Here is a 13,036-nt window from a genome sequence, read left to right on the forward strand (position 1 = left end):
ACAATATCATGAAGCTTCAGATATCGTTCTTGTTGAGTGTATAGAAATTTTTATGCCATCATAACTTTTTCATATTGTTGATGCACTTATACTGGTCTGTTGGGTTATTTTTCCTTAGTACTTGTTCCACTTCTCATGTGCCCATGTTTGCACGCCCACCCTATTTCATGATGAATACTTGCCAACTAGCTCAACTTTCTAGTGGTAGTAAGAAGGGTGATGAAACAGCACACAAGAGCATGCCAAAAACATGCACAGTTTCGTTTTTCTGTTTTGTTGCGTTTCTTGCCATCATGCACAGTGGTAGGTCATTTTTCCTTTCTGTTACACCTGTGCCAAATAGAACGTGTGCGGAACTACTTTGGTGCCAAAGTGGCCATGTACTTTGCCTGGCTGGGCCACTACACCTGGTCCCTGGCCGTGCCTGCCATTGTCGGCCTGCTGGTGGGCCTCTCCTGTGGCTCGCACGGAGAACAAGTGAGTTCCGCTTGAACTGATATGTCGTTTTGGAAAAACAGTGCACTTTCTTGTCACGCATCATAATGGGGTCCATTTTATTAAGTCAACATTATTTTATATTTGCAAGAAAGGCCATGGGGGCTTGGAAAATGCAGTTCAATCTCTGTGTAATGAAGTCGGTAAAATTGGCAACTTTCTTCATTATATCAAAACTATCTAAACTCGACCTTTTAATGCAAGGTATAGATGCCGACAGGTTTGTTTTGGCGCACAATATCTTTGTCTACTAGGCATTGTGAAACTAAATAAAATAATTAGCAATGTCAATTTTGCTAAATGTGAGAGCCAGCAACCACATTTATGGTTACATTTTGTGCTACAGAATTCTTTTCATTGTGGTTGTTGGGCCTTCAGACCCCTGAAGAAGAAGCCAGTCAGGTTTTGAAACGTCAAGTATTCTGAAATAAATTTTCGTTGGAGTTTTCTCTTTTCCTTTGAATTTATCTGCTGAATGTTTGCCTTTCATGGAATGTATACCTGCATTGAAACACAGAGGTGCTTGCTGTTGTACGAAGCGACATTGGCAAGCCTATATTTTTAGCCTCCATTACTGCTGACTGCTAGAAGGTAACCGTGCATCTGGAGCGTCTTAGGGTGGGTTCACTGGATGTGCACTGTTCACAGGTGAAGCCACCTCCAGGTGTGCTCTCCTGCTAGACCTTAAATGCGAAACCTGGAGTGAAGCACGAGGGGGTTGTCGATAGGTGTGGTGCTGTGCAGGCACAGGAGGACGCATGCTTGGTGGGCTTTGCGCTGCTCAACATGCTCTGGGCGACTGTCTACCTGGAGCTGTGGAAGCGCTACTCATCGGAGCTGGCCTACCAGTGGGGCACCCTGGACGAGCAGAGTGAGCTGCTGGTGGAGCCCAGGCCTCAGTTCAGGGTGAGACATTCTCGAGCAGGTTGGGTTCCAGTGAAAGGGCTCACATTAATTTACCATGTTGCCTATTACTAGGCTTCCATGTGCTTGGCCTAAACCAAAGAAAAAGACAGAAACATCCATTACTAAATTTTCGGGCCATTTGGTTTTAAAAAAGAACTGCCGAGTCATCTGTGGAAAGGGCATTCTACGTGTAAAGACTGATTAATGGAAAGTGTAGTGTTGTTAAATATTTCTGTATCTGATACAAGAAGCTGCATTGTATGCTGTACAATCATGCTAGTGTTTATGCACGTATATTTCAGCTAAATGAAATTACTTTCAGCATTCTTGACAGATTTCTTAGAGGTCGATGCCCCTGTTTGTAACCTGCGACCACTAAAAACACAGAAAAGTTAAACTGGATATTTCATGCAATTTGGAAGTAAAAGAAATAATAAAGAAATGCCAATAAACACCAAATTTCGAAAGAAGAAAGAAAGAAGCACCATAAAGCTTTCATAAAATTACATCAAACGTAAGTACTGAAAATGTTAAACCCTACTTATCATCCCTAAACTTACACATACCATATTTACACGATTGTAGGTGGACCCATTTTATTTAAATTTTAAATCTGATGTTGCGGTGCCAACTTGCACTAAAAAATTAACACCATCTTCCCAAAGGGAACCCTGACGGGATGCGAAGCAGCAGTGTTGCGCACGGGTGGCATCACGGGTTGAACGGTGCAAACGTAGTGGAGAGGGTGAAGCGAGAGAGAGGTGACACGTACAGACATGTTTCAATGCGTACGTTAGGTGCCCGTCAGGTTAATTGCGCGTGAACCGACGAGTCGGTGGTGTAGCAAGCGGCAGTAGCGGCAGGTGTTGCGGGCGAACGAATGAGGCGGCAGCTGCGGGCGCTGCGGCGAGCGCGCGGCAGGCAAGGGAGAGAGTGACGTCAGCGTGCACTTCGAGGGGAGCGTGACGTCAACGCGCAGCTGCGGCGTGACCTACTTGGCATCGCTCCAACACCTTCGGCAAGGGGAGCGCGTTGCGACACGTTCGTACGGACGCACGGAGGGACAACGTTACACAGGCTAGTCAAAGAGCTGCTTCGCATCTAAAATTAAACTTTTCAGTAACAGCAAGACAAACAAGAGATCAGGGACACTGTGGCATGGTTACTACTTTACGTTTGTTTTTTCCAGCTCTGCCTATTGGATTGGATTGGAAAAACTTTATTAAGCTCTGCCTATGCCATATAATTATTCTTGTTATAAAGAAGAAGAAAAGGCTTTCTTTTCTTTTTCAACTTTTTCTGAGCCACTGTTTGCCATTAGAAGTGCTACTGCTGATTGAAATAGTGGCTCTTCCATCAACAATTGACCCTCGCATAAGAGCCATGCATGCATGGCCATTTTTGGAATGTCAATTTTTGATGGAAGAGCCACTATTCCGATCAGCAGCGACACTTTTGATGATGAATAGCAGCTCTGCGGCGATTTGTTTCGGTCATACCAATAGTCGACGGAGAAGCTCTTCTTCTTTGGCACATTTATTTCTGGCAGCCTTGGGTCGCATTTGGCCTCCAGATCTCGGTCTTGTCTCCTTGCAGCACCCTCCACCTTTGACACACGCACCGCCGTGCTGGCACCCGCAGTAGCACAAGCCAAAGTTTTGTTGTGTACCGTTATTATATGGAAGCGAACATTGGCAAAGAAGCCATGCATAGATACAGTGGCGCTGCTGGCCCTGCCGGACTGGTTCCATTCACAGCAGCCTCCAAGAGGGCCATTTCCATGCTCAATAAACTAACTGCATGGCAGGATCAAAGTCAGTAGTTTCTCTGCAGACAGCGTGGCAGTAATGACTGCAGTGTGACCAGACTTTATATTACAAAAGAAGGGGAATTGTCCGATGGGCTCATTTTTTCTGTATTATACACAACTGATGAAACCGAGAGAAGCCAAGGAAAGCATACCACAAATAATGTCCCCTATGCTTTCCTGGGCGTAATTGTCTGTGGGTTTCATTAGTCGCATATACTAATACAAACTTTCACCTGCAATTCTGAGAGCTGAGGTTTTTGCAGGCTGAATTCGGAATACATTTCAAAGCTTGCGGCACACATGACTGAACTATGCAGCTGGTCTGTAGTAGTGACGTGCAAAATGGTGGTGCAAGAAACCCGTGTCTTAACTTCGGATACGGGCTGACCCAAAGGTTGCGGGATCAAATCCAGGCTGCGGCGGCTGCATTTTCGATGGAGGCGAAAATGTTTCAGGCCTGTGTACTTAGATTAGGTGCACATTAAAGAACCCCAGGTGGTCGAAATTTCCAGAGCCCTCCACTACGGCGTCTCTCACAATCATATCGTGGTTTTGGGACGTTAAACCCCAGATATTATTATTATTAACTTCGGATACGGGAGTACGTACCGAGGACGCACTGTAAAGGGGCCCTCCAGCACTTTTGAAGCACCTATTTCTGATTTGTGTTTTGTGTAAACTGATGGCTGGGGATAATTTTAGCATAGGTCTAAGCACCAATATCAAATCATTTACCGTATATTGCCGATTATAAGTCGACTTCGATTATAAATCGACCCCCCAACTTGCAACCCCTTCTAGGGGAAAAAAAAGTTGACTCCGAACACAGTCTCATGCTGCGGCCATAGCTCACCAATAAGTTTTTCAGAAGAGGGAGTGATGCAAAGAAACATTTATTTGCCCGTGAAACATTGCTTACGACTCGTCGTTGCTTGAGAGAAGGATGCAGTCACGGTCATTGCCATCGTGTGAGCCACTGCTGCTGCTCGCCGTTGGAACGGGTGCCGGTGGTCGTGAACCCAATCTCGAACCGCCTCCTCAACGGCAGGGTATCGTCCAGGCTTCGGTCCGCGAAAGGACCGGTGTGTAGCAGCGCAGGCGAAGATCTTGGTCCTTTGTTTTCTCTATTCCATCATGCACTTTTCCGACACATCAAACTTGCGCCCTGCTTCAACGTTGCTTTCCAACTCTGTGTAGAGGATCGCTTGCCTCTTGAAAGCAGCGCTGTACTGTTGCCGGTATAGCGGTGGCATCTTGGCGTCCGCTTGGCAGCGTCGCAAATCGCGCACACCACTGGTTGCAAGCAAAGCGAAATGCAGAAATGGTGAACAGGCGTGAGTGCAAAAAGACGCAAAGACGCTTGTGGGCGCATGTGACTGGCCATGTGGTTTAGTTCCCCGCGAAGTGTTGCCAGCCCACACACACGGCGCTGCCGGCTTTTCTGTGGAATGCCGATGGTTTGTCAACGAATCGTTTCTATTGTATGAAAACAAAACTGCTGGGCGCATCGCAAGGTAAATTCCTCTTTATTCATAGAGCATCGTTCGCCCTCTATCAAAAGTCTGAAATGCTGCTTTCGAGACCGTGTTTCCCAAGCAGTTCGCATTAATGCCGCGCGGCGGTGATTTTTAAACGCGCTCCGTAGTTTCGCCTCGCGTGGTTTCGCTATTGGCCGCGAGATCGAGCGGAGTCGCCGTCTAGCGGCTTCTGGCTGAACCGCGCCTAGTGTGGATTGCTCCATGCGTCGTCTGCTGGCCCTGTTGTGTTTGCATGTGCGCGTACGTCATGCAGATCCTCAAAAGGCGGTTTGTTCCGTTGCGTTAGTGCAATTTTGGCCGCTCGTACGTATGCCTAACACAATGTAAAGAAGCATTTGGCCTTGATCGGCTGTATATGTACTGTAATAAGATCAGAGAATGTATTTGTCGAGAGTGCTGTGTGTGCTCGTCGTACCCTCTGTTCACGAGAATCATATCAGTGTAGGTGCCGCTCTGTGGTTCAAGCACATTGCAAAGTGCACTTGGTGTTGCCCTAAAGATGAGAAGTATTAAATCCCATGTGAATATATATCCTTTTAGCGGCGCGGTGGTAAAAAAAAGGCTCGCATGTACTTGAGCGTTGTGGTTAGGTGTTTATACGTTACGCGACGAGCTTTAGTTGTGTATGATCCTGGTCTCACTAGAGAGAAATATTTCTCTTAGGTCACGTCTGACACTTTGGTACTTAAATTGTCCCCTAAAAAAAAACAGAAAATGAAATGACACGGAAATCGCAAAACTGAGCTGCCTTGCGCAATTTTAACTTGTGGCGAAATTTATACAAAAACACCCGCGAACTTAGATTAAGGTGCGCGTTAAAGAGCGCTGATGGTCAAAATTAATCCAAACGGCGCAGTTTACATTTATGTAGTAGTAATTTCATGCGAAGCCACATCTTTTTTCTTTACATTATCTTGAGCGTTTGTGTTGCGTTGTTTAGAATGACGGAAGGCAGCGGACATTATTTGTATCAAAAAACGTGCTTTGGTCCCGTGAAATAACCGGACCTTTGTTCCATTACTGTTGTGCAAGTAATCAATCGAAGAAATTTCCGTGCTGGTAAGTTGCCTTTGGGTACTGTTACTGGAATAACAACAAAACGTCTCTGTAACGCTAAAGCGCTTTCAGCCACGTAGCTTTCCTCAGTAAACCTATCAACTGTCCTACATTTCATGGAGAACTGAATAAGAAATGCGAATGAATATTTGAGCACGCAGTGCTCAAAGTGCTATTTCAACTCATCGTGCAGGAATACGGGCTTTCTTTTTGTTGAGGGGCATCCAAATCAACGAGACGTAAATAGTTAATTCAGTCGCGCTATGCAGCAGTGCGTAGTAGGTGGAACACAAGCTAAACATGTACAAATAAAACAACGAGAAAACGTCACCCATTGCGAAAACGCCGACTGTCGCCGAAGGCGCGCAACCCGTTCGCTGGCAGAATGCGCTTCTCTCACAAGTAGAGCTGTGCGAATAGCAAAATTTTGGGTGCGAAGCGAATTCGAATAATAAAGATTGAGTGCGAATCGAATCGAATAATTTCAAATAATTTTCGAATATTTCTCAAACATTTTTCGAATAATTCGAAGTGAAATTACAGAAAAAGTTAGAGAGGATTCCTAAGCATGTTCTTATGAGATAGCAACATGGAAGTGTTTGTTTTTGCTAGGTTGATGAAGCACTGGCGGGGTGGTGTTTCATAGTTGTCTTATCAAGAGTGAGGCAATGTAGAGGCTGAATTGTGTTTATGTACATGATTTGGTGCAACCAAAGGGTTGCCGACAACATTTTACACGTGATAGGCAGAGATGCCATTTCTTCAGCCTCTCCTCCTCTTTCAACTTCTGTGGAAGGCCAACTGATGTGGCGGACAAGGGTGTGCTCCCTTCAAATCCGGAGTCCCAAATCTGCCCCTTAGACGTCGATATATAAGAACATCTGAAATTTTGGATGCTAAAAAGCTTCGGCGTCTGATTTTTCGTACTTCCAAAACAGCACTAATTGAGTCCCCAACTCTGCCACATCTTTCATCTCCATATTGGAACCAGCGTTTTCTTGAGTTAATACATTTGCGACCGTAGCGGAGCTTGAAAGGCAGCTTTGCCGCAATACGGGGGTGTGATGAGGTGAAGCATATTGAAAATCTAGGGACCACTTCCAATCAGACGTTGACTGTCTCTTGCCTGGTTGACCGTAACGGAGCTTGAAAGGCAGCTTTGCCGCAATACGGGGGTGTAATGAGGTGAAGCATATTGAAAATCTAGGGACCATTTCCAACTGGACTTTGTCTCTTGGCTAAGTTCGACCGTAACGGAGCTTGAAAAGCAGCTTTGCCGCAATACGAAAGTGTAATGAGGTGAAGCATATTAAAAATCTGAAGGGGTCACTTTCAACCGGACATTGACTGCATTTGTCTTTGGGAAGTTCGAATAGTTCAAATAGTAAAATTTCAGTGCGAATCGAATCGAATAGCAAACACTATTCGAATAATATTCGAAATTTCGAATAGTCGCACACCCCTACTCACAAGTAATTGTAACATTCGGCGTGCTTCGTGCATTAATTCTGGAATGAAGAGTGCATATATTACCACAAAGCTGCAGTCAACGCATTTTGTTTGCCGGAAATCGGGTGCACAACAATGCTCACAACGAAGCGCTGTTGTGCACGTTTGTATACGCGCCAACAACCACCTATCCACACTAGCGCGGCGATGGGGCTGCCACCTGTAGCCCTACCTCGCGGCGAATAGTTTCGTGATCGTCGTGGCAGATCACAAAAATATCCGGCTCCGGAAGCGGCGTGCGCGCATTGGAAGATAGATGTTGCCATGCCTCCGCTGCCTCTGCGGCTGATGTAATTGATGCGTCGAATAGCAGGAAAGCCGAGGACGACGACCTTTCGTCGGACCCCACAGATAAGTCGACTTTACCATTCCGCGTATAGGTCGACCCCCGAACTTTGGGAGGTCATTTTATGAAAAAAAATGGCGACTTATAATCGGCAATATACGATAGTATTTTAATCACGCAATGAAGTCACGACATTGCTGCCAACCACATCAGTGCATAGTGGCACTCGCCAGAACTATTGCGGGCAGAAATGACAACACAGCGCGCCAGCATATGATTGGATAAATGTTACATTAGAAATGATTGTGGCATGGCATCAAAGTTGAAATTACTATTGGGTTTGGTTTTTCTTTTCTGTGCTTTTTCATTGAACTCTAAATAGACGCTGTCGCACCAAAAATGGTCAGTACAACTACAAAGCACGACACAGAGACGCTGGCTGTCATGTTGCCTCTGGTTTTTTTGCCTGCGCGGGTTGGATGTCCATACGAAACGCTTCTCTCTCTTCCCTCTTTTTGCTTCTGTACGTTTGCAAGCTGCCTCTTTCCGCACATGCGGTAGGCTCTTGATTGTTGTTGCAGCAGTACAAGTAATCCCCTTCGTTGAATGACCTTGTAGTTCGTCGGGCAGCTCACCACACAACCTGCATAGGGGCGACTGTGTTTTACCGCCCTTGTTGCTCCATGAATTCCCTTCTCAGAATGAGAGGAGGGAATGACATGGAATGTCGTTGTAAGGAACAGCAGACAAAGCCTCTCCAGCCTCGCTTCGAAGCAGTAGCACCCACTCAACTTCTGACAAGTTAGACATCAGGCACCACATTTGTTACTATGGCAACAACATCAACAATATGTTAGAAAGGACATGCAACAATGGTGCGCAAGTTTCTCCTACGTAGGAGCTTTCATCTCATTTCATTGGGGCTCTCTGAAACATCACAGGGCAAGTGAAACGTGGTCATGTGACCCGGCGAAAATCGAGTTGAGGGTAGTCTTTTTTTTTTCTTGTATTTTAAATTTTCTTGTTCAAATAACTTCGGACTGCGTGCCACTATCGCTGCCGTTCTTGCTGCACTAACCTGTCCATACTTCACTCTACGCAACACACGAGTAAAAAATGGGGCACTGAAAAGTGTTGGAGGGCCCCTTTAATGCCAGCTAGACCTAGGCATCATAGTTGATGAAGTGGGCTGGCTTGACGACGACTAGTGAGGACCTGCAGTCACTCCAGCAACTACGTCAAAAATTACTGTTATGGAGTGCACTAGCAATATAGGGGGGTCGACTTGCATTGAAGTCAATTTACAATCGTGTAAATATGGTAAATGCATATTTTATTAACCAGTAAGCTGACACTGCTTAGTTTCACATTTAAAAGTTAGTGCTCCGAGTGGCAAAGTCTACTTTTGTTGCTCCATTGTGAAATGTACCTAAAGCACCTGCAGGTCCTGAGCTACATTTTTTCAGGCTCTTCTTCATTTGTCAGTGTGCACATTGTTCATTTTGCAAAAACACCATTTTCCAACATATTCACATCTGTTGGCATATTGTGGAATGTTGTGGATTTCAGCAGGACATATATGCACTTAAATTGAGTTTAAGGACCAGGAGAATGTGTAACGGCTGTGGTCTTTTCTTTGCCTTTCAGGGTGAGCCCCGCCGAAGTCCCGTGACAGGGCGCTTAGAGCCCAGCTATCCTGCCTGGAAGAGACACCTGTTCCGGTACCTGGTGACACTGCCAGTGGTGGCTGGCTGCCTTCTGATTGTAGTGCTGGCCGTCTTCCTCATCTTTCAACTCCAGGTGCTTCAACAAGGCTCTCTCTTAGAGTATTCATATGTGAATGCGTGACACTGTCGAGGAAGACTGTCAACTAGTTTATTCAGAAAAAAGAAAAGCACTTAAGTACTTCATCGTAGCAAACACACCTGGGGCCAAAACTGAACAAATACAGTAAAACCTCGTTAATTCAAAGTCACTGGGACTGCGAAAAACTTTCGAATTAAGCGGGTTTTCGAATTAACGAAACATACAAAAAGCGGGATGCAAGTAACTTCGAATTACTGAAAGTAATCAGAGGTGGTCGTTTGGCCTCCTAGTTTGCGGCTCCAAGGGTTGTTTTCCAGCAATACCCAGTCCCATTTTTGCCGCAAACCCGGGAAAACGGTGGGCCTCGCTCCTGTCAGTGCAAAAAAAAAGAAAAAAAAAGAAAAAAAGAAGTCTCGTGGTCAGCTAAAATGCGTGCCTGCGGAAAAAAAAACGGCGTGCTTCACTGCAGCACAGTGGTGACTCGCGGGCAGCATGTCATCTGCTCCTCACAGTGTCAGCGCGTCATGATGCTACCATTCGCCCATTCTTTCTGGTAAAATAAAGAATATGATAATGGCCAGCGTGACAGAATCCATGATCTGTTCTGGCTGGAAAACATGATCATTGAAGATTTCGAACTGAGTTTTCAAAGTAGGCGTTACAGGCAAGAACTCCGCCAGCAGTGCAAGTGTGCAAATTGCCGGAGCAACCGCCACTCGGAGGCTCGCATACATCCTGAATTCCGTCAGGTTGTTCTTTATTATCTTTTCTTTTCCCAAAAAGAATGGGTAAATCATGACGCGCTGACGTTGTGAGAAGCATGCAACATGCTGCCCGCATGTCACCACTGTGTTGCAGTGAAGCACATCTTATTTTCCGCAGGCGCACGTTGTAGCTGACCACGAGACCGCGTTTTTTTTTCTTTATTACTTTTTTTTTCGCTAGCACCAGCGAAGCTGGGTTGCTTCAACTGTCACTCATTAATATCGCTACACTGCATTGCCCTGTGGCTCCTAATGGCCGTCGCTTCCGCAGAGTTGCGGCGAAATCGGGATCGGGAATTGGCACATGGCGCCCAAAGCTTTCGAATTGACCGGGCTGGCGCTGACCGCCGCTTCAAAATATCCACTCAGATTTACATTGCGAAATATAGGACCACAGAAACCCTTCGAATTAAGTGGGATTTCGAAATAACCGAGTTCGAATTAATGAGGTTTTACTGCAAACACATGGCTGTGCTTAGACACTGTGAATACGCTACTGAAATCACGTTTACATGGTGAACAAAAGCATATGTCACCGAACTTTAACAACACGGGCCACACAAGAAGGTGAATTCTTTGCCTGATAGCCAGAGGGAGGCCTGGCTAACACACTTATTGCTCATGTTTCTTATATTTGATTTTCTGCCGATTCGTCAACAAAATACATGTGTCTATCAGTGCATCCGCAGGAATTACAATGGACGACCAAAGTGTTTGTGTGTTGTATTGCAAAGGGCTGACCTGCGTTCCGTCAGCCTTTTCTTGTTTCTCAATAAACTCCTCCATCTCAGCACTACCAAGGCTACACGGTGTAAGCACACTTGTTCAGCGAAACATAGTTCCAGATATAATTACCTTACAGTTGGCAGGGTTGAGACGTTTGCGCTTGTTTGGCACGTGTTACGTCACATTGATGCATGATATGTTTATTCTTCTTTGCATTGATGTCGTGTGCTATTAATTGCTGTATTAGTAACCGCCGGTAACTGTGGTTACAAAACAACATGGCAGCTCCCATGCAAACATGACCGCCTGCTTCGATCCGAGCTTGCGCTTGCTATTTGCCAACTGCGCTGGCAGCAACAGATAAATGGTGAAATGAGCCATCACTTTGTGCCATCTCAGGCTGAGGACCAAGCATCAGGTACATTTTGTCGTTATTTGTGAGATCAGCTATTTGTTTAGCCATGCCTGCTAAGCCTAACCGAAATTTCCAGTGCTGTTCTTGGTCTTGCCCGATTGTTTGTGCACAATTTTTTTGAAAAACAAAGTGTTGTGGACATGGTCAATGTTTGTGGTGGACGGGGTCAACAAAGATCAGTCCAGGATTGATTGGCACAGAAAGGGCTGTTCCTGTGGATCTGGCCTCTGCCGAATTGGCTTCCGCACCGCTGTAGCCGTTGAATGGCTCAGTGTAAACGCGCCTTAAAGCATTCAGTATTTTTCAGTGTGATTAAATGTTTTTCAATACGAAACTAGTGCTAGTGGGAGTTGCATCATTTCTTTTTGGTCACTCAGTGTTCTCCAGGCTTCAGCCACTGAGTACCCATGAGCACTGACTGTTATGCTCCCAAAAGGGGTTGACTGAGAATTGCAAGAAGATTGGTGTTGTTTGTTTCCAGCTGTGACACTTGCTTTAATTCATGCATTTTCTTCATTTCCTACTGAACGTACCAGTAATAATAATAATAATAATATCTGGGGTTTTACGTCCCAAAACCGCGATATGATTATGAGAGACGCCGTAGTGGAGGGCTCCGGAAATTTGGACCATCTGGTGTTCTTTAACCAACCTTTTGTGAATTTCAGCACTGGTGGGATGAGTGGCGTGTGCAAAGGCACTTCCTGGGGAACTTCTCCTTCTTGCCTAAGGTGAGTTGTAATCTGTCACAATCTCATGAATTGATTGCTAGATCTGCATTTGTAAATAAAAATGGATCTTATTTTTCTCCCTAAATTACATTATGTTCTGGGAGTGGGAAGCTGAATCTCAGTAGTTTGTACCCATGTCAAATTAAGTGCACTCTCAGAAAGTGTCACACAGCTTAATGGAACTGACAGTCGATTTTTCTGGACCCAGTTTTTTATGACAGAACCGAAAGCTCACCCTTCGTATTGTTTGTAGCTGCAGCGGTTCATCCCAGAAGCATGTGGTTATTTTAGAAGCAGTATATTTCGATCTGAAAAGCTTCTAAAACTGTGTGTAGGCGTCCTCCAACAATGCTGCTAGCGATAGTGGTGCTGATAGCCTTCCTCGCAAACTGTTCATTACACTCAAGGTTCTGCTTTCACAGGAGTGAGTGAAACTGAGGTTAACCACCTTCATACTGGCATTTTCAACTGATATGAAAAGCAGGTAGAATAAGTTTTCCAAACGCTCGTCGTCACTTGAGGTTCCTTTACTGCCTTGTGAGCCAGGTGCTTGTGGCCTCCGCGATTAGCTCCGGCAACGCGTTGCCAGAGCACGGAGGCCATGAGGCACGCGCAGGCCATGAGGCATGGAGGCCATGGAGGCCGTGGAGGCCATGGAGGCCGCAGAGGCCATGGAGGCACGGAGGCCATGAGGCACCGCGGAGGCCATGAGGCACTCTTTGTACTTCTCCAACTCGGCGGCAGGTGCCGGAAGGCCTTCAGCTAACAATGTTCATGCTGCTGCTCATGAGCATCAGGTCATATGTTAAGCAAAGTCGGTGCCACTGTTCTGCTCCGTACAAACGAAGGCATATCTGTGCGTTTTATGTTAGAGAGGTTATAAGAAAAAAGTGCACTGCATTTCAACGCTAATACAGACAATAGGTGGATAGCAAAATGGTGCGTCGTCTGCTACGGTACTTCCGGTTCGAGGCCTAGCTCTTCGCTGCTTCAA

General features: G+C 45.7%; 1 protein-coding gene across 1 annotated transcript in view; it reads left to right on the forward strand.

Moving 5' to 3' along the window:
• The window catches only part of LOC119388262 (anoctamin-8), a 113,881-nt gene that overhangs the window by 27,452 nt on the left and 73,393 nt on the right, over positions 1-13,036 (forward strand). Inside the window, exons 5-8 of the mRNA XM_037655937.2 lie at positions 344-477; positions 1,240-1,401; positions 9,248-9,400; positions 11,980-12,042. Coding sequence (XP_037511865.1) covers positions 344-477; positions 1,240-1,401; positions 9,248-9,400; positions 11,980-12,042 — 512 coding nt within the window. The remainder of the gene's footprint in view (positions 1-343; positions 478-1,239; positions 1,402-9,247; positions 9,401-11,979; positions 12,043-13,036) is intronic.

Source organism: Rhipicephalus sanguineus, chromosome 3, assembly GCF_013339695.2.
Source record: "Rhipicephalus sanguineus isolate Rsan-2018 chromosome 3, BIME_Rsan_1.4, whole genome shotgun sequence".
Classification (NCBI taxonomy): domain Eukaryota; kingdom Metazoa; phylum Arthropoda; class Arachnida; order Ixodida; family Ixodidae; genus Rhipicephalus; species Rhipicephalus sanguineus.